We start from the raw sequence: 22,906 nt of genomic DNA, 5'->3' as shown, positions 1-22,906 counted from the left end.
CAGACTTCAATAGGGTTTTATATTAATAATCACTCTGAAATTTGAACTGTTAGATGAGAAATTCCTTGAAACATGAAATCTGGCTGAATTTACAGGATTCTGCAATATATAATTTCCTTTTTTCCAAATAAAATGTTTCTGTATAAATTGTGACCTCTTGTATTGAATGTAGTAGAGTACAAGAAATTCAGAGATTCTTAGATAATGTAGGTTCTTATTTCTGAATTTTTATGGTTCTTCATTACTTTTAAAGCTAATTATTTGGGACAGATAAAAGCCATATATTTGCATCTTTTTGTGGCAATGAGAACATTTTCTTTCTGTTTCTAATAGAAGCCCTTTTCATATACGGTACCTTAATATGAATTTCACCTAGCAAAGAGAATGTGGAATTAGTGGGGATATTCCTTTAATATTATGTAGACTGCAGACTATTTCATGCTTCCAAATCAGATGCAATTTGTAGTTGTCTTGTAATGTGGACCTTATATTGGGTGTGGACACGTGAAACATGTCAGATATTTAAAACAGCTTGTACTCTTACAACTAATGGTGTTGAAACTATCTTCAGGAATGAGTCAAAATATAATTGCAGGAAATATGTCATAGGAGAACAGAAAGTAAAAGGCATTATTATTTATTTATTATGTAATAGCCAGAAATCACCATCAAATTGGATATTCATTGTTTTGCATCAGAAAACTTAGTAAGTGGTATTTTCCTCTGAATAAATTGAACCTAAAAAAAATTATATATAGAACTCATTCTCTTGAGGGGTCAAATTATGCACTTTTTTTTAAATGAGACTTGAAGTAGATAGTAGCTTCCCTACCTGTATCTCCTGGTGCTTCACTGGGGACATAGTGCATCTTCTAAGGAACATAATTCAGACTAAACTTTCTTATTTGGATTCATTTTACCTAAGCAAGATTTTGGAATGCCTATATACATTAATTCATCTATGTCCCTGTCCCACCAAGGTGTATTCTGATGCACAGTCTTCTCCCATATGAAATTTCTTCTACTGGAAATGCTAATGCTTCCTTATGAGAAGGGCAAAGTATTTTATTTCCATTCTTTGTTGCATCAGTTTGAGTTATTTCAAGTCTCTGACTAGTCTTAATTATAAGCAAGGAATGAGAGAAAGAAAGTTAAGTCATCTCAGAAAAGAGCAAGTTGTGTGGGCTGTCTATATTTCAAGGTTGTATTTTGAAAATACTGGCAAATAAAAATAGCATTATCAGTAATATACATTCACTTCACTTTTTTTCTTGTATAGTGCTTTTCTACATTACTGCCTACTAGATTTTTATATATATATATGGAGAAAAGAAGGTGTCTTGCATTAATAAGCACCTTCAGAATGGATGAAATTTCAAAAAGAGATTGTGGAGATGTAATGCGCTATGCGATCCATCCGTAGTCCTCTGTCCTGAACAATAAAAACATGGAGAAGTTAGTTGTGTAGCTTAAGTGGGACAGTTGAAAGAAATATCAAATTTCAGAATGAAATGATCATAGATTGAGACAACATTTGCTGAAGTGTGTGTTTTTATGAAGAAAAAGCAATTTACATATCACTTACAAATTGTGCTAAGTTATCAAGACAGTTCACTTTTAACTCAGTAATGTCAGATAGCCAGGTAGCGTGTTAGAAATCTGCCTGTTGTGATACGAAGAAATTTCTTTCTGAAAAGAGTACTCGAGGCCAAGACTCCTCAAAAATAGCAGCAGTAACTGGCTACCATATTAATCTGCTGTAGACTAACAAAATTTAGCTATGCTCCCTATGGAGGTAAAAAAAAAGGTTTCATTAGTGTTAGGGAATAGGAAGTGCCCAGTGTATTCCATCTAGACCACTTTGTTTTAAAATATTTTATAAAAACCTTAAGCACCAAAAAATCCTCAACTAAAGATGAGAAATGTCTCTTAAAACAAATGTCAGATCTTCAAGGGCTCACGTTAATTTTAAGTGTTCTCATACAAATGAAAGAGTTGTTGAAATTGAATATTTTTCACAAGTCTTTTGGATATGTGTAAAGTATAGGATGTTGTTTCTCCACTATTTTTACCCACATTCCTTCTCTCTCTTCTGTCCTCCCCTTTACTTTTTGATCAGATGCAGCATGTTGCTTCTGCTCTGTAGATAGTGTTGGCTGATACAACAGGTTGTTGAGTGTCATAGTTGGAAAAAATAATTGCTTCCAATACAGTGAGCTCATGAAGACAGTTTTAGTATTGAGATGTCAATAAAATGTCAGCTCATTTAAGTCATGATGCAAAATGATTGAATAATTAAAATCCTGGAAGACCCATGTGATATAAGTCACTTTACCTGCTTTTTAGTCCTGGCACAATGTCTCCCTAACCAGGTTAAAATCACTTGCTATTATCAGCGTGATACAATAGCTAGTAACAGCATCAAAGCTGGCATTTTCATAAAGACTTCTTAAATCTTCATGCTAATATGATTAAAATGAAGAATGCCTAGGAAAATAACTGTGCTTTATTAGCAGTTGTTTGCTTTCATTTGTTTGCTTCTGGTTTGTTTGTTTTGTTGTGGTTTTTGTTTTTGTTCTTGTTTTCCTGAAACGTTGATAAGATGTATTAGACCTTATTATTTGTGGATTTTGCGGAAGGTTTGTTTACTAATTAATTTTTGTTTACTAATTAATTGTTTACTAATTAAATAATAGGCTTCTATGACCAAGTAGTTACTTTGACCCCACTGTGTTTGTGATGCAGTGGCTTGGCTAACCTGCACTCAGGCATGCAGCACAGCTGTATTATTGCTAATGTGGGTAGCTTAGGTACGAAAATATCCAATAGAATCTGTATACGGTGAAAGGACACTTACTTGTTGGTTGTAAGCTAGAAATAAAAATAGCTTAAAATATCCCCTAAATTGAGAAATTGGAGCAGGAATGGTTGTAGTTCTTGAAAGTGATTACAAGTATGAGGCAATAAAAAGTAAAAAATGTCATTGTTTCATCTCAAACAGCTATTAGTCTTGTTTATTTTGGCTTAAATTGCAGTTTAGACTTGTTCAAGAATGCTGCTTATTGTAGGCTACAATTTGGTAGGTTTGATCCAGAGTATATTTGTGTCACTTATCTCCTGCAGTGCTTAGGGTGAAATTTTAAATATATTTATGAATTTCAGTTAAAATAGGAAATTATATCACAGCTTGCTATCTTAGGAAATTTCTTTTGAAATTTCTGAGGAAACGCTTGCACCAGGGTCTCAGAAACACAGTTACATGCATATTTGGAAATTGGTGCTATTTTTGAAATATGAGGCATTACCAAAGCAGATTTGTTCCATAAATCTGGCAAAAGCATAAAGGAAAAAAAGACATTCTGAGATACTTTGTTTATTTTAATTAAAAAGAACTTTAATCTGAGCTCCAAATGATAGAAGATACCTAAATGCTGAATCTTTGTAAAGACAAATCCTCCCTGAAAACTGCTTTTCCAGATCCTGCAAATTAAATTTGTTCTTCTTTTTATCATAAATACCATGTCTGTGAGTTGGTTTTGTCAGGGTTATACTGATATGCTTATTTATTTATTTATTTTATGTGTAAAATTATTGTGAATTAAAGTTTTCTGAGACAGGAAGAAGGAAAGAGTGGTATTGGTAAAATATTTAAGGCAGCAAGAACTGTGGGCTTAGAAAATATAAAGAACAAAGCGTTTTCCACTTTTTTTCGGTATTCTAATGTTTTCATAGCTGTTGAATGACCACCCACCTTTACGTTACCAGTCACTTAAAATGAAGTTTCAGAACTCAGGTTAAAATAATAGTAGGAATCTGAAATAAACTAGTGAAAGCAAAGTAATTCATTTTTAAAGCTGTGACTTGTTTCTGATTCCTAGGCATTTCTCTTATCTGTATATAAACACTCACAGAATTTAGTCTTTATTTAATAAGGCCTCTTCTCATTAAAGCATTTAAATATTTTTTTATTTATTCAAATTATAGACTTAGTAAAAAAACCTTTCACTTTGAACTTTTTCATTTTAAAGCAAAACAATAATAAAAATGACAGATGTCTTAAACACATCTGCGTAAGTGATCTTTCTAATCCTTTTGAAGACTGGGAGGTATGTCTTGCCATAGAAATTGTCAGAGCAGGCAAAGCTTTTTGCTTACGCTTCGTATTTAGTGTTGCTGTGATGGCTTTTGGTGTTCTGGATAGGCTTCATCCACCAATTGCCAAGAAGAGATTTCAGCATTTGTCTCTAATATCTGCTAATGTCAAAAGCTTGAGAATAAGGTCACCACTATTTCCTCAGCTTTTTTTTGTAGTGAATTGAGGTTTGGGGTAACAAAAAAGGAATCAAAATGCTCTGACTTCCCTGAGAAAGGCTGTCATATTGGTGGTTATAAACTGATGCTTTGAGACCGATCTGAACTAAAGCAGAGTTTTGGCATGTTTTTAGGGATTGGTAAGGACTGTTCACATTTTCCTTTCACTGATGATGATTTTGTGTGAATTATGCCTACTGCTAACATACTCTCTTAAATTCATATACTTAGGTTGGAAGGGATCTCTGTAGGTCATCTGGTTCAGTCTCCTGAGTGGAGCAAGACTAGCTTCGGAGTTAGATCAGGTTGCTCAGACCCAGTAGAGCTTTGAAAATATCCAGAGACGGGGATTCTACAACCCATTTGGGTACCAGTTCCAGGGCTTAACTGCTCTCACTGTGGAGAACATTTTTGTTATACCCACTTGGAATTTCCTTTCGTACAGCTTATGACCACTGCCTCTTGTTCTACCACTGTAAGCCTCTTCTCTGTGATGATCCATTATGTAATTATGTAATGGAAGAAGGTAATTAGGTACGTGTGTAGTCTTCTAATCTCCAGACTGACAAAAACAGCTTCCTTAAGCTTCCCCTTGAGTTATGTGCTCCAACCTGAACAAACTTTGTTCTGTCAAGCTCTCTCCAGTTTCTTTATAGCATTCTTCTTGGATGCTATACATCCTTCTTCATTTGACAGTTCATTTTATTATTTAAAAAAAAAAAAATCTTGTAGTTTCATGCTAACTGTTGTGTTTGATTCAACAAAACGTACTTGGTGTAACAGCAGAGGAAGCAGACTTCTTTGTTACACTTAGGCGCAAACCAGCCTGCAGTCATATTAACAATGAACACAGAAACAAATGAAAAGTTCTGTGTTCATAAACTTTAAATAGAACAAATGATCATCATGGTAAATTAAAACAAAATGTACTCAGAAAAGCCAACCACAACAAAACAACCTCAGTCTGCTTTCAACCTCTGTCTGCTGTCACAGGGTTTTATGCTGCTCTTTATATTGTCTCAGATACTCAAGGACAAAGTACTAAATGCTATTTTGAACTGCTGTAACTACCCATAAATTTTCAAGCTCCTGCTTGAGGAGTTTTTCACTTAAGGAATGTTAACCAGTTGTAAACATAATGGATCTATCAATTTAAGTACAATTGCTTGTATGAGTTAGACTTCTGTATTACGCCTTTCATTTAGGAATTATGCATCTTCCAGGCATGAGGTACGTCTGCTGAGTGACTGAAAGCGTCAGTACATATCTTTGTAACAGAAATTTATTTAAACAGGGATCTAAATTGAAATTTCTAACAAAAAGTTAATTTCAAAATGTGCATAGTTTTTAAATTGCCACTAATTATGACTAAGTTAGAAAGCTCAAGTTAACTAGTAACTGAGTAAGAAAACTTGAGGGAAAAAAACAATGTGGCCTTGCTATCTTTTAACTATGTTCATAGATCAGTTTGTACTACAAAGAGGAGTGATAATTGGTACAGAGTTGTACCATCAACTTTTGCTTAGCAAGGGAAGAGGCAGGGTCCCTTAAAATAATCAAAAAACCAATAATTCATTGTCTTGTTTTCACACAATTATATAATCTAGTCTAATAAAATACACTACCTCTCTTTAAAATAGCTGTTTTTTCTTATATCGTTAGACCATCATAGTTTGAGGTACAGTGTTATAGCACTGGTTTAACCTTCAGTCTTATTGGTTGTCTTATATGTAATGGCCATTTCATATCAACTATTTTTTTTTCTCTACACTGGGTTTTTAATGACTGTCTTGCCATTTATAAGGGGACTTTTTTTTAAAATAGCACAGGTTCAATATTTTATCAATGATTGATTTTTTCCCATCAGTTTCTTGAAGTCCAAAGGACAGAAGACAAAACATGTTATAACTCCATTTCCATAAAGCTGAAATTTGTTTACTTGAGAAGGTGTCATTACATAAGCTTTTGTATAGCAGATTTAAGGCAATTAAACAGTATTAAGGTTGTGCTGAAATAGAATAATTAAGGGACATTTACTTCAGCTTCCCGCTTGCTTTATGATGTCCCTTCTCCAAAGCAAGACAAGTATTAAAACTAAAGACTATTCCAAATTAATGGAAAAAAAATCTCAAAACTTTTTTAGAATGCATATTGGGAGTTCTTAAAGTACCAGAAGTGCTTTTGATACATGACAGATATGTTTAAATACTGTAGTGGGTTTAGGTATTTACACCAGCAAAAACAAATCTGCATCAAATTGTCCCACACTGTGGATCTCACCTAGAACTCAGTCAGATTATTGGAAAGGTGGTCATTGGCTGGAAGGAGCTTTGGTTCCATGGTCTTGCTATATAATACTTCAGAGGAATTTTTTTCAGTGGACTTTCTAAACCTCTACTGGTTATTTCAGTATTCTGTTTTTTTTTAAATATTGAAAAGTATTACCATTTCTGTCTCAAAGATTGTTAGTGTGGAAGAATTTCACAGTAGTGTGTGACAGGTTGCAGGTAGAACTTGAAAATGTTTTGCTTGTCCCATGACGACATGCTAAATTGTGTTACCATCCTGACATATGGTTAAGCATATATAGCAGTGTGATCAAGTTAATCTCCTTAGTCAGTTTTGTGCTTAAACTACCTTTTATTTGAAAAAAAGTGTGATTTCAGTTGCATGGTATAAGGAGGACATGTTTGTGTTTAAAAAATGCTGCTGATCAACTTTGTAAGGTCAAGCACAAGCTTTTGTAATTATAAAAACCAACAGCAGTTTTTCAGTGCTTAACTAGAAGAGATGCATTCAGTTCTTAGAGTAAAATGTAAGAAAAGATCTAACTTTTTTCCGTGTTAAAATCACCTTGAAGCGAACATGTAATTACATTGGAAATAATATTTCAGAATAAAAGAAGACTTAAGACTATAGTAAAACAGTATTCCTTCAAAAATTAGGGGTTGCTAGCCCACGCTTCATGTCATTATTTCATTAAAATTGGTATTAGCTGTTGATACTGTGAACAATTTTCTTGTTGGTTCATTAATATTTCCTTTTTTTCCTAGTATTTTATCTTCTTGTAGTGAAGGCTAAATTTACCCAAGTGTTACAAATGCATGCCTGCATGTTCTAGCATGTAAGAAAAATGAATTGTGTGAATTTGCTAACACAGTGAAGCAAAGGTACAATTTGGACAAGTTTTGGTCATTGTATTTTAAAATCTATTCTCCTCTATAGTGGGCCTTACAATTCAGAGCTTGATATTTATTATGAAAAAAAGATGACCCTCCAGAAACTCTGTCAATCACAACAGGAGCAACTTTACTGCAATACACCGTAGACAGATTTCTCCAACAATATTTTAGCTAATGTATCTGGAAGTAGTCCATGAACTTCTGAACAGGGAGCTGTACAACATTACATAAGTTCATGAAAGATCTTTTCAGCAAAGCTTCTCCTTGGATTATGCGTCTTTGTGTTTTGTTTGAAGTAGTTAAGAGACAATTTATTCAATAAAGTGTATCCTTAACTATGCTAAAACTCAGCTTCCTGGAGGGGGGGAAAAAAGGCAAAGTTATGGACATTGTGATACAGGGGGGTTCTGGATATTGTGGACAGAGTGGGTATGAATGAAACTATCCTTCTAGTATATGATTTTTTATGTATGCATATTTTGAAGCCTTCAGAATATTGCCATCAATAACCATATCAACCCATTTACTTTGAAATACTAAGTTTAAAAAAGTTTTGCGATTTGTGTTTAGAGAATCCGATGTGTGATGCATGCTTTGTCTGGGTGAGTAGACTTTGCAGAAATGTCAGAAAAGAGCAGCTGATTCTGTACAGCCTTTCCTAGTAGAGAATCTGGCCCAATACTGTGAAGGGACAGCTTTAATTTGCAGATGAGAATCTTTAAGGATCCTTTTGGATTATGGATTCAATTCTTGGTGGATGCTGTGTAGAAAACACACTTTTTCCTATCATCTCATAATGGTGAGATGGTGTTGCCAACTGTTTTAGGTGCCTGTCGTCATTACATTTCATGATGAAAGAGAAAATGTATTTTCAGCTCACTGTGCTAAGTCTCAGCATCTGAGAGGCCTTTCACTTCATAAACAATAATTCCGCAGTGTAGTTTTTTTTAAGTATAATGTTATGAGTGTCTAACGGGGTATGAAGCCTCCTATGTTTATATTTTCCTAAAGGAATTGTGCATCTTAGGTTGAAATCAATAAATGTCGATCTTAAAAATGCCGATCTTAAAAATTCTGAGTATTTAGTAAATAGATTTTGTTTTTTGATTTATCAGTTGATTAGGTATTGGGTCACCTACATATATTGATACTATTTAATTGTAAAGCTCCTTGGGACAACAAACTATAATTAGATTGATAAGGCAGTTCAGTATTTAACTTGAAAGTCTTCAAAGTGAAAAAGAGCAAAGTATACACTTAACAAGTATTTGTGATGATAATAGTTACTCCATAAGCCTCATTGTTCAAATATCCTGTATTCCAATTGATTCCAAGAAAAGTGCCATAAAAGAAGCATGAGTTAATAACAGCAGGCATGGGTTTTATATGATTTAATTCACAGGTACACATTCAGAGTTTTGACTAGTATTCAGAATATTATATACACGTTTGTGGTTACATCTTCAGTTTCTAAATTTGTTGATTCATAAACATATGTATGCATAGACATAACCTTTAGTTCTGCTTAGTTCATAAGCTTCATTCTCTGTGACCGTTCCTCAACGGTTTTAATACACTCTGAATGAAAGAAATGAGTGCTGTAAATCTGGACAGAATGCATTTTATATATTTATTTATATATATATATATATATATGTACATACTACTTTAAAATCCAAGATGAAAGTTTCTCTATATATGTATATACTACGTATACTATATCAGTATATACTATGTGTACTAATATATACTATACTAGTCTCTATATACCATATAAAGTGTGTGTGTATATATACACACTTGTGTGTATGTGTGTGTATATATATATATACACACTATATACTATATAGAGAGCCCTTCACCTTGAATTTTAAAGTGGAACTCAGCCCTGTATTCATAGCCAGCACCTTCATAAACATATATGCAATATTAATATTTCTTATAATTGGACTACAGCAATACATTATTTACATTGATATGTTCACATATTTGACCTTGCAATGTTTTCTGGAAAACAGTTCAGAACTGCACTGATAGACTGCAATATATATATGAATCAATTAAACTCACTGGCTTTTGTAAGTGTTTTAATAACCTATGTAATTTGACACTTTATCCGATGTTTACATGTGTGGTGATTCTAATGGTGTTTTGTGAAGAACTGAGACCTCGAATTAATGATTTGCAGCCACATCTTTACCACTTTTTATTTTGTCACACATTGCAAAATACAGCTTTCTGCAGGAGCCATGTCATGGTAGTTGAAAAAATACACCTTTAACAACTTTAAAGAAGAAGAGAAGGAGTAAGACCAAAAATGCAACACCTGGAAGAGCCAGAGAACAGAGATGTAAAAACAGAAGAACAACTGTACTGAGTTAGACCAAAGTTTCATTAACCCTAGTGTGTTATCTCTCACAGTGACTGTCAGTATTTCAGAAAAAGACAAACAAGAAAGGGTAAACGTGTAGAGTTACTTTTATGAAATATTCTGTTAGCCTCTAGTCAGTTGTAGGGTAGAGACTTTCTGAAACTGAGGTGAATTGTGTGTGTATTAGTCACCAGAGGATTTCTTTTTTTCAGGAATTAGTCTAGTCTCTGCTGACGCCTGTGTGAACTTTTAGCATCCACAACATCCCATTGCAAAGAGTTTTTTGTAGCTTAACTGCATTTTGCATGAAGAATCGTTTCCTCTTGCTTGTTTTGAACCTGCCATCTGTGAGGTTCTTTTGATACCCCCTACCTTCTGACAACTCATTACTGTCTTCAGTGTTCAGATTCTGTGGTGGTGGGCACTATAAATTCTTAAGATAAATGAATGAGGTGTTTTCTAGTAATGCTTGTTTTGATTTTTAACATCTGGAATCTAAAATCTATGTATACTCTGTCTTTGGGCAGTTTGGTCTTTGGGAGCAGATGGCTGTAGTTCCTTTCAGTGTGTTTCTACTTTTTTCTCTGTCATCCTACTATAATGGATTAAAATAAGCAATTTGGCAACTACTCATGCCTTTAAATAAACTTTAATATGTTGGGGAGCCATTGCGTGTCTTGTGGCGCCAGACCAGCAGCTATCTATATGTGGTTCTCTTTCTCTTATGCAAGGGTTGTTTACCCCTTTTCATTTATAAACAAAATGCAAAGGAGTAATTTTAGCCTTTTGCTTTCTTCATGCAAAATTAGTAGGTCCTTAGCATAGTAAATCAAATTCAAAGTATATTTTGCCTCTGATAAGCTTTATCATGAAAACAATTCCTTATGGATTACTTCATGCCTTTTCAAATGTATTTTGACTTTTGTATTATATTTTCTTTCATATATTTTCTACATATATTTTGTCAAGATATACTGAAATTATTGTAGAAAAAATCTGAGATAAATTTAGGAAAAGTTTTGTAAATGATGGCTACTGAAAGGAAGGAAAAGTGTCTGATGTGCTCTAATCTGACTTTATATTCTTTAGGCTGTTGTGACTTCTGGTTTAGTTAGCCATCTGAATATTACAGTCAGTAACAGATTTCATCACTATTAAATTTTTAATTCTAATAATTTTTGAGAATTTTATTTGGTCTTTTTTTTCCTTACAGAGAAGTGAAAATTCAAAATAATTGTACTTTATCATTTATACCTTGTTGTTTATAATGTGTGTGTGTATATATGTGTGTGTGTGTATATATATATATATATATATATATATGGTGTGTGAACAGGGTGAAGTATAAGATGTTAGAGAACTTTAAATATTTTTCAAGGTCAGGGCACTTTACAATAATTAACAAGAAATAGGCTCAGAAATGTGGAAAAAGACTTTTAGTAATTCTATCTTTCAAGACAGCTGTACAAGGGAAGCACGTGATAGTCAACTATAAGTATCAATAGAAATTTTAAATGTATACATGAAATTTTAGTTTTAATATCAAGGGAAAATGAAATGTGTTTATATTTCACGTCAGCCCATCAAAGGGGCCTTACTTGAGAAAAATGCAAGTCTCTTTTCACAAATGGTACAAGAAACTTTGTAAGAAATGCTGTATAATTCCTTCAAATTACACTGATTTATCAGTAGTGGAATCTAGATCACAATAATTTGGGAGAGTGCTTTCTGTTTGTTGCAATAAAAGAAAGGGCTTTTAACACAAAATCAGGACCAAATATGAACTATATTATATATTATATTATATATACTATATTATATAACATGAAAGTTCTGTTTGGTCAGTCATGGCTGAGCTCCATGTCAGCTACAGCCAAGTCTGACATTTCCTTCCGAGCATGCAGCTGTACCACTATTCTTAAGCTTATCTACTGTTTGGTAGAAGTCAGGTTGAAGGGAATGGTGAGAGTATGGTGATTTACAGAGAAAAATATTTTAACTAGACTTTTGCTAGGCCTTTCTTCAAGTAAGAAATGTGGAAAAAGATGATCACATCTGAGTGTCCTTTCAGGCTATATAAATTCCATTGAATCTAGAATAAATAGTATGAAGTGTGATCCTGTATTACTGAAGACAGCTTCTATGTATTTAAGAATTACTGTAAATTGTATTTTGTTTCTGTACAAAGTCGATCGTGGAAAATAAATTATGCCATAGATACTAATTCTCTTTTCTTTTTTACCATTCTGCAGTGCTTTGGCAGGATATAATGGTACTATCTTTGCCTATGGTCAGACAGGCAGTGGCAAAACTTTTACGATCACAGGAGGAGCTGAACGTTACAGCGATCGTGGCATCATTCCTAGGACTCTGTCTTACATTTTTGATCAATTGCAGAAGGTATGGGACAATGTTTTCTGTTTATTTTTAATGCCTGGTGTATACTTAATATTCTTTATATACTTTAGTTTATGTACTTTATATACTTTAGTTTGTACTTTAATACGTAGCTATATTGCAGATGGCTGCTTTTATAATAGTGTTAGAGGAAGCCCTAAAATTATTGCTTCAGAAATGCTGAATAAATCATCTAACTTGGCACAAAATGTTATGCAATAATAAATTGCTAGTAGTGTTGGTTATGTTTCATTGCAATAGACTAAAAATCATAGGCATGAGTGAAGTTTTTTTTTCTAGTTTTAAAACCATGCTATTTTACTTGGTGCAATATACGTTCAGATCACATAATCTGCTCTATTTGTCTTATCTTCACTGCTCTGCTCTGTTTTTTTGTATTGTATGCATTGCATTGCATGCATATCATATAAAAATTGCTCTGACTTCTATGCAACTCTAAACCAACAATATTGTACAAAAGATGGACTTTTTCATTCTTTGTTACCTAATATATTTGTGCTTGAGTGATGCTCAAAATAAAATAGTTAAATGAATAGTAAACATTTATAAATATTCAGTATATTTGGATGTTTGTGTTTTACTTATTAGATAAAATATATTGTAGAATGATAACATTAGATACATCTAGTTATGAAAAAAATAGAAGTCAGTGATTCAAGATTCAAAAGAGAATCGAATAGTTCAGTTATCTGTGTCAATTTTCCTTGTCAGCTGTTTTCTCTTCAACTTCAATTCTGCACTTGTATGGAATGTTTTTCTGTATATGATATTAATAATCTGATTCATTCAATATAGTTGGCTAGAAAGTGGCCATATGTTAGGCCCACATCTTAACATAATTACACATGTGTAATATATGTACATTATTATATATATAATAATACATTACATCTTTACTTGTTATTATATATAAATAGTAAAAATGTCATGAACATTTATTATTATTGTTATAATTATTCCTAATGCATTCTTTTCAAAATGAAAAAAAATCCTTTAGTCTGTTTTTAAAACAGTATCACTACATAAATACTAGTTAACAGTGACTAGAAAAACACTTTCAAAGGTAATAAATTGTATTCTGAAAATGAGTTTTGCATTTGCTTTACACTTGACACTTCTAGTGGAGAAATAGTCACTCCACCTGTATAAATATGGATTCGGTTTCACAAAAAAGGGTTCAGCAGTAGTAACTACTAGATATAATTGTGTGTTTCTGTCTGTTCCTTTTTTCCTCATCTTACAGTATTTCTGAGTGTTAGAGTTCTGTCCCAGTTATTTCTAAATGTTTTTCTGTTCATTTTTTTAAACACTCTACAGATTTTCCTGCCAGTTGCTCAGTGCCACTGTTGTTTGATTGGTGAATTTAACATAACTGTTAGGGTGAAAAATACGCCTCTAGTGTAAAGCTAAACCTAGGAGCTATAAATTTACTTTTTAGGTGAATCCGGTGATGTAAAAATGAATAGTGTGAATGGTACATTTCAACAACTGTAGTTGCGCCCAGCAGAAGTGGGGAGGGAAACAATAACGAGTCTCAAAATAGTTTTGCGATTACAGAAATTAAAATTCCTTTGCTAAAATTATAAGTGTAATAGTTACACTTAAAATTAACTAAAATGATCATTGTACCCCACTGAATCTGAAATCTTGTACTCTTTTTCTTTGAATCAAAAAAACCAATTGTTACCTACTGTGCAAAAAATTCATCGTGCCATGGAGACAGAAAACTTGAGAGAGGGAGACACATGACCATAATTTAACTGTATGCTTCTTGTGCATTTACTATGCTCAGAAATGACAAATGAAACTTAATTTGGCAGCTTATTTATTTATGTACAGAAAGCATGGCAACAATTGAGTTTTACAGAAGGTAATAGTGACATTTAAAATACTACAAGCATACTGTAATGTTTCAACATCTAAGAGCAATAATAAAAACAAATAAATACAAATGAAAAAAGTTACCTGAAATATTCCTTATTATCTAAGTTCCTTTTTGTAATAAGTAAATGATACTTCCCAACTGATAAACTTCCAGAACTCAAATAAGATGTTAGCAATAACATTTCTAAATGAATAATGAAGTTAAAATTAAGTTAGACATTCTGAATCTAATGTCTTCCAACTGACCTGTAGCCTGCAGGTTGGAGGGAAAGTATAAGTAACATATCCTAATTTTGTCATATATAAGGGAACTGTGCAAAGCAGTAATAACTAACTGATGGTATTCCAGGCAAAACAGTGTTTTCCTAAAAGAATGTACATGTGTTTTACTTCTAACCAAAATATTGTAGAATAATTTGTTTGACTTTTTTATGCAATGAAATGAGTGAATAATGAAAAGGATGTGTCATCAATAAGCACACTGACAATAGTTTGTTTACAAGATACTACATTTTCTTTTATTATGTGTAACAGTGACGTGAGCAAACAGTCAATTGTTATCCTACAACCATAGGAGGCAAAGTGAAGAGGAGAGAAATGTTTTCAATCTGGTGTAATATGTTTTGTCTGTTCAGTTATTCCACCAGGCCTATTATTAATTTAAGATTAATTTTCACATTTTAACAAAGCTATTTAATTAAACAAATTTAAATATTTTTGATGTTAATATCACTCATTGATGTTCAATGACAGCCTCAAACAGTGTAGTTTTGTACTCTATCATTCACCTAATACTGGTTGCCAGTTCTTACTCATAAGGGATTATGTCTCAGTCTCATGAGTATGCCCTACCTGAGTAAGGGTTAAAAATGTTGAGTAGTTTCCTTGTCTCTTTCAAAGTATGGCTTTGGCAGGTACATCTATGTAGTGTATTGCAAGTACACAGAGGTTTGTTATTCTATGAATTGAATTGAAAAAAAGCAGGCTGATCATGTTGCCTTAGACTTCCAGCTGCACTCACGCGACCTCCTCAAGAACTTCTGTTGTAGAAAGTGAAGAGGGTGATCTGGCAATTACAAGGAATATGCAGTGTCAACACAGCCACATCCTTGTCCAACACTGCTAATGGAATAAAAACAAAATAGAATGAAAAATAACTATTTTCTGCCTTTTAACAAAAATAAATATGTTTGTGTTTCTATTTTCAGACTATTTTTTTGGAGGAAAAACTTTACTTAGTTGTGCCTCCAGTGATACTTCTGTTTGCCTGCTTCTATATTCTTGTGCTTGTTTTGTACATTTTCTTTCTTGGTGCTTCTTATAGCACCACTCTTGGTGTTTCCTCTTGCCTTTTTTTTTTTTCATGCTTTTCCCTTGTTTAATTTCTGTTTATCTATAACCATGCTTTAGAAAGCGCTGATGTAGCAGAAGAGTCATCTGCCTCCTATCCTATCCCTAGATAGGATGGGACAGGATGAAGTGAATTCAGGGACCAAAAAAAAAAAAGGCAAGACCTTTTAAAATTTTACTTGGACTGAGACAGTGAGGTTTGGAACCAAGGAACCAAAGCTTTTTCCCAAAATGAGAGGCAAATCAACCCCTCTGTTTTTAATAGATTCTCTTTTTAATTTATTGTTCAGAAATTGTTTTGATTTCTACAGCTTCCTGTTTAAACAGTTTCCTACTACATTTTTCCAACCATCTGTAGTGTATCTTTTTAAACAGTATTCCTTGAAATAGTGATCTGTCGCTATCAATAAAAAAAACTCACACAGGAAATAACTATTGAATGGAAATGAAAAGTTTGTATCTCAATGTATTTTGCAAAACAACTGTAGTAGATTGCATTATAAAGCTGTGCTTTCACCATGGCTTCATCCACTGAAAAACAGCGACTAATTTTCTTTTATTTTGGAAATAATATCCCATTATTTTGAGATTTAGGTAGTTTGGATTTGGATCTGGGGCACAAGAAAATTCTGCATGTGAAATACAGTTGTGTTAAGTTATATTTTGGCAACGTATTATACAGGAAAAAAGGAGGATTGGAGAGGACAGCTGAACATATACAGCATTTAAAAGTTGTGATAAAGAGAGTGGAAAGCAGTATGTCACTGAAGTTTCTAAATTAAGTAAATCTTTTTCTTGTTTTTCCTTCTTTTTTTTTTAAGAGTAGTCTTTTTACCCATAATATGAGTGTTTTACCTCTTTATAATAAGATTCTTTTTTGTCATAGAAGTGAAAACTGGCATGTTACATGGTTCTGTAAGCAGGCTGTTGTGTTCTAAGTGTATACAGACTTCCATACGTATATGGAACCAATAAATTTAAACAGATTAAACTGGCTTCTAATCATGGGCATAGGGTTTTGTTGTTGTTTGTTTTTAATTTTTCTTTTTCTTCATCACCTTTTATGCCCATGGTAACAGAAAACATAAGTACCATGAGTTGAAAATGTAAACCATATCTAGAAAAATAAAGAGACAATAAGGAAGCAACATAGAAGCTATAGAGTTAAGTTTGTCCTCTGGCCTTGCTCTTGCTCCTATTTATATCTCTTCCTCTTTCTTCACTTTTCTTATTCAGGATAACAGCAAAATGTATACAACCCACGTTTCCTACTTAGAAATCTACAATGAATGTGGTTATGATTTGTTGGACCCAAGACATGAAGCTTCCAGATTGGAAGATTTGCCGTAAGTGACACAGCAGAGAATCAGCAACAACAGTAACAACAGAAATTAGATGCCCTGTTGCATTGTTTGAGGATTTTATTTTATTTTTGAAACTGTACTACTTATCTCTGTGTTAATTAACTCAAGATACTTTATTGTTTGTTTTTTTCATTTTTATCAACACTATCTAAAGTTTGTTATTTTGTATGTATAGAAGTGAGGGAAATTAAATTGCAGTAAGTGAAGGTAAAACTTTAAAAAAAAAAGTTGATAATATGCAGAAGAGATCTATGGCAGCCATTGGAAACAAAAGAGGTGCGTGCTTTCTCATGACATCCTTTCCCTTTATGTGGTATTCATTTGTGTGTGTGCTGTGGAGACGTATAAAAGGGAGTATTTCCTTGAAAGAATACTTAGGCCTTTTCCTTCAAGTTTAATTATTTTTCTACATTGAGCAGTCATGAAATAAGGTAGGTAATAGATAGGAAAGGGCAAAGGGAACTCCAAAAGACATTATATTTACATCAGGATGGATGATTGTTACAACAGTTTCCATTGACAAGATGCCAGCACTTACCAGTACTTGGACAAGGGCAGTAAATAAAGCTTGGTGGGTCATGAACATGTAAGAACAGCAAGGTTAAAGACCTTACACTTTATAGGAAACTCAAAACTTACTCTCTAAGTCTCTAAGAAGAATTTATAACCTGTGTTATTCTTAAAATAACTCAGCAAATTGTAAATAGTATAAATAAATGACTTGTTGACTACTTGCATTTGCAAATGCCCTGAAATAATGCTGAGAACCATAAACTTTCTTGCTTAGCATGATGATGACTGAAATACGTAAATAACAATTTAATCACTGCTGATACAAGAGCAGGAAGTGTACTGAGAACTGCCAATGGACCAATAACAGAAAATTAATGGAATTTTGTGCCATAAGAACTAATTATGTTATTAACATATTAAACCCATTTCTAATATATGCATATAAAATATATTCCACCCAAAAGCTCCAGAATTGTTGTAATACTGTAATACTAGTCTGTTATACTTTTATGCAGCTTATAAAAGTTAATGCAATTAAATTATTCGGATTTATTAAATTATTAATTTAACTTATTTTTGTCATATTTTATTTGAACTCCTTCAATTTATTCATTTTATTAAATTGAAATTATTCAATTGAATTAAACTAAATTTGATTAATTTAATCGCAACTTTATTTGAAACAGTTCTTTGGGGTTACTTGCCCAAGAAAATATAAATCACTTTTTAAAACTAGATTCTGAAGATTTATTACTACTCATGAATTTTTGAATATCAAAATTGCTTTATGTATGGTGATTCAATTATGCTGAAGAATAGCTCCTTGTTACGTCTCAGACTATTTTAAAAAATGAAAAGTTGAGGAAAAAGTTTGGTTGTGTATTTGCAATAAAGCACACTGGGATAATCATAATTACCTGAAAACAGTGTGCATAATAGTATTAGTGAGATAATTTTCTCTACAGGATGACTATTGTTAATAAATGCTTTATGGCTTTACTATCTATGGTCATTCTTTTCTGTATATCAGTTGTCAAAAGATACATGCAATGTACTAAAACTACACCTTCGCTTATGTTTTACACTGTGTAAAAGTATTTAAAGTATTTTTGTTTATTTTTTAAGTTAATTTAGGGATTAAAATTTGAAAATATATAGTAGCAGTCTGAGCTAAAATGGAAGTACAAATTGCATGAAAGGGTAGTTACATAGTTAACTATATTTCAGCTACTTGGATAATTTCTTGTAAATGGCAAAGTAAATAGTAGTTATACAGACTTTAAAATGTATCAAGTGTTTATTACCTGAATATATATTTCATTTTTCTGAGCATTTTATGTGTTTAAGACCTTTTAGGATTTTACTGGTAGTAAGCAAAGTACAGAAGAATCTAATTTACTCAAGTTTGTTTAAAAGCACATACTTAGTGAGAATATTAAAAAACTTATGTTTATGGTACTTTAGAAGGTTCATATTATGCATAATTTCCTGTTGAACTCCACAGCGGATCATCAAGTTTTTAAGCACCATAAAAAGCCAAATGCAGTTTTTCTATGGTTGTATAAATATTAGCAGTCTGCTGGTATTCTCCCAAGTATATAAGATGGAAAAAAAAGTAAGGAAAAGATTTCTTAGCTTAGTAAGGTATGCAGATTCTTTTGGAATACTCTTGTTATCTGCATTCTTGCAAAGGAAGATGGATGCAATGTACATTAAAGGTAGCTACTTCTCCCGAGCTCCATCTTAATGACTTTATATTACTTCTCAGTTCAATGGTAAGAATAAGCATATTGGTTTGAATGTGTCATGTGATGACATTCATGTTATAGAAGTACATTATGAAAATTGCACAATAGATTCATTGATAGTACTTGGAAAAAAAAAGGTGTGAAAATTGAAAAAGGCGTGAAAATTGAAGTTTAAGGAGAAGTTGGAAATAAAAAAAAAAAAAGTCCATAGCGTCTAATCATTGCATGACTAGTTTTGAAATACCAGATCCTGATGTTGGTGTTTTGTGTGTAGCCACTCTTTGTGCCTTTTCTAGTCTAATAAATTTTTCATCCTAACAATGCTTAATCATTTAATTAGAGTAATCATTTAATTAGAGTAATCATTTAATTAGAGTAATCATTTAATTAGTCTTCCAGATGAAAAGAAAAGAGGCTTTTGCACAAAATCACTGTTTCTCTGGAAACAAATTCCTGACAAATGTGTGGATGTAATTTATATATCTCTATATATACACACAGAGTTACGTGAATAAGTATATATGTCTCTGTATGTACCTACACCGAAGAGAGTTTTTTTTTTTTCCCTTGGAATCCTGCAAACTCTAGATTCAATGTAACTTAAATGTACGATATTCACTATATATCACAGGTTTGTGTATGTGGAAAAACTTTACAGTCTTTAAAATAAGAATATGTTTATGTGCTTCAGTGTAAATCTGTTCAGTTTACAAAATGAAGGCTGTTCATAGGACAGGCTCATTAATGAGATTTAATGTAATCATGTTTCTAATATATACATATATTTATATATCAATGGAATTTGGTTTTGAAACCCTAGTAAACTTTCAGTTTTACAGGAGGGAAAAAAAAAGCTTTCTTAATGTTTAGTTGTAATGGTGATACATGTAGTCCATAGAGATACATTTTGAAATACCCTAATACTTCGTGAATTTACAATTGTAACTTGTTTTTCTTATGCAAAGCTGGCAATGTTTTAACTTCTCTGAAAGCTGTAGCTAAAACACAGCTTATTCAGCTGCAGACTCACTTCAAGTAACTTGTTAGAATGCAAAAAATTACTTTAATATAGACAATCCCATTCTCATGCTTATACAAGAAAATAGAAATTATTCTTTTTACATGTTTGAAAACAATTATAATACTATTTTTATGAAATACAACTGGTAGAAGATTATTTGAATTCTTACTGCCATCTCTTGTTTTTATAAAAGATTTGCAGGACTGTTCAAATTAGGGAAAATTTTCTGAAGCTCCTCGTTTGCTCTAAGATTTTACAAGGTTTCTCCTCCTACAGGTTCCCCATTGTACAGAGTATTAGTGAATTATATAGCTCCATGATACTGAATTAAACCAATTTCACTTCAGTTATGACCCATCAGTACAAATTCTTCTGAAATAGTTTGTATTATCTGTTAAGAACTAGTGCCAGGAAAATTTTTAGATGATAATATAGAAATAATGACTGGGGTTATAAAACCAATAGTCATAGATTAAATCAGGACAACTAACAGGTTACTGTTTCTACCTGTCCAGACCAGGACAGGCAACACTATTGCGTTGGAAGACCAGCTAAAAATAGTGCTCGTTTATCTTAAAATATCAGTCTATAAACTGTGGTAGTTGACAAGCTACTTCACAAGGAGATCAGACAACTGTTAATCAGGAGTGACTTGGGCAGATGAAAACATGATCTAAACTGCCAGCCAGCATACGTGTTTTCCCCATTTGTGTGTCAAAATTCTTTAAAGTCACCTTTGATCCAGAAAGGTATCTTTTTCATCTGATGTTTGGTTGGGTGGTTCTTGCGCTAACCAAAGAAACCCCAAAAATATACCAGCACTGCTACCACCACCAGTACCAACAACAACGAAAACCACAACCAACAAAACAAAAACCCAGTTAGTTTATATTGAATCCTTTGAAAATCCATCCCCAGTTTATGCTGTAGACAAATTAAGCTTTTTGAACTATAGATTAAGTGAACTCAATTCCATAGAACAGGCACTTTAAGCTATTAACCAGTTAACTTCATCAAACATCAGTAATGACATCCATATCACTATGTACTGGTAACATGTAGCACTGTTATGTTCCGGAGGTCAGTCTAAAATATTTTTATTTTTAAAAAATCTGTAACTGAATATTGGTTAACTGAATATTGGTTAACAACCTCAGGTGAATTTGTACTCTTCTATTTCTTCTATTTCTACACTGCCCCCCAAGGGCCTGAAGAGTTTCTAAATTTCTGACATCTAAAGCTAAGCCACCTAGTGTAACAATTCCTGTGCTTCTTAACAAAACAACAACAAAAGGCTAAAGGAATCATTTCCTACATATGGGAAAAATTATATTTTATTCAGTCTGATTTTTAATGCCAATATACCTGTTGCCTATCTCCGTGCTCTAGATTCAACAGTGTTTATGTCAGCCCTTCTCCTCTGAAGTGAATATGTCAACCACATAACCTAGAGACTGGTCACCACCCATATGTAGATCTGCAAGAATTGTAATTTTCAGTGTTCTGAGAATTACTGGTGTTATAAAATTTCTAAGGTTGATGATAATACAAGCTCACTGTTTTCATATGAAATACATTCCTTTAAAATGAAGAGACCTCAGTGTAAGTGTTACTACCAAATACTTAAAGATTAGGAGAATATTCAGGTTTGAAAAGTAAAGTTTTTCTGTTTGTTAATGAAGAGAGAGCAGACAACTGTTCTGAATCGGTTCTTCAAAGATTGTGTTGTTCACTACAGTTCAAGTTACACTTTAAATGGGTCCATCTGTAATGTATGCTCTATGTATGCTATGTATGTATTTAATGTATGTAATGTATGCTTTACGCTTTGTAATGTATGCTTTCAGCATACATTACATATTGTTTATTCTCATTCACATTTTGGTGTGGTGTGTTTTATTTTTTAATGTTTTATGATTTGTTTCCTCAAAAGCAGTAGGGAGAAGTCAGTGAAAAGTTTCAGAGGTGACTTGTCTAAGTCATCTGAGTGAAGTAATTCCACTGAAATTATTGCTGTGTTCTTTCAGACAAATTTACTTTTAAATATGAAAGTATTTTATTCAACTAACACTTTATTAGGAATGATATTATTGCAGCTGCCACAAATTCTAACAGATCTTATCTATCTTGTTTGTGTGTGAGCCACCAATTGTATTTCCTAATTCTAACAACTTGTTCTGCAGTGAGCCAGGTGGCAGGAGAGAGAGGGGGGTCACAGGGTTCTTTCCAGATCTCAGTAAGAAAGACCTGAGAACAAATGGCTTAGTAAGGTCACTGCTTTAATAGGACAGGATGAGGAGAGGAATGTTGACAGTGAGAACATCCCTCCAGATGCTGGACACCCTCAGTTCGTGCAGCATTGAATGGAGCCAGAATGGATTTTCCACAACGCGCTGCACAGAGTGCACGGAGAGAAGCTCTCCCTTCTGGTCGCTTGAGCAATTACACTGTTTTCTTACAAGAAAACAACTCCACTCCTAAAGGATGTTCTCATGAGAGCATCTTGCTGCACTTCTTGGTGAAGGCAAGGCCATGTAGGTGTTGCAAGCACGGGTCCAAGGTGGGAGCTGCCTGCAGGCTACGGTGTTAAAATGAGGTGGCTGAATTCACCCTGCAGCCACTGAACTTGTGCATCCCAACACAGGCCTGCGTCTGTTTAGGTCAACTGTTGTGTGGATCAATAACTCCTAAATGTGCAATGGTGTCTTGGTCAGGATCAATACACTCCTATGTCCACGAAGTAT

The 22,906-nt window shown here is 33.0% G+C and overlaps 1 protein-coding gene across 3 annotated transcripts in view; it reads left to right on the top strand.

Moving 5' to 3' along the window:
* The window catches only part of KIF6 (kinesin family member 6), a 172,224-nt gene that overhangs the window by 9,463 nt on the left and 139,855 nt on the right, over nucleotides 1–22,906 (top strand). For all 3 annotated transcript variants that reach the window (XM_040552993.1, XM_040552994.1, XM_040552992.1), the window contains exons 4-5: nucleotides 12,117–12,264; nucleotides 16,753–16,862. In XM_040552993.1, the coding sequence (XP_040408927.1) occupies nucleotides 12,117–12,264; nucleotides 16,753–16,862 (258 nt within the window). The remainder of the gene's footprint in view (nucleotides 1–12,116; nucleotides 12,265–16,752; nucleotides 16,863–22,906) is intronic.

This window comes from Cygnus olor, chromosome 3 (genome assembly GCF_009769625.2).
Source record: "Cygnus olor isolate bCygOlo1 chromosome 3, bCygOlo1.pri.v2, whole genome shotgun sequence".
Taxonomy (NCBI): Eukaryota; Metazoa; Chordata; class Aves; order Anseriformes; family Anatidae; genus Cygnus; species Cygnus olor.
The sequence above is the reverse complement of the archived record's forward strand: the minus strand, read 5'-3'. Positions and strand labels throughout refer to the sequence as shown.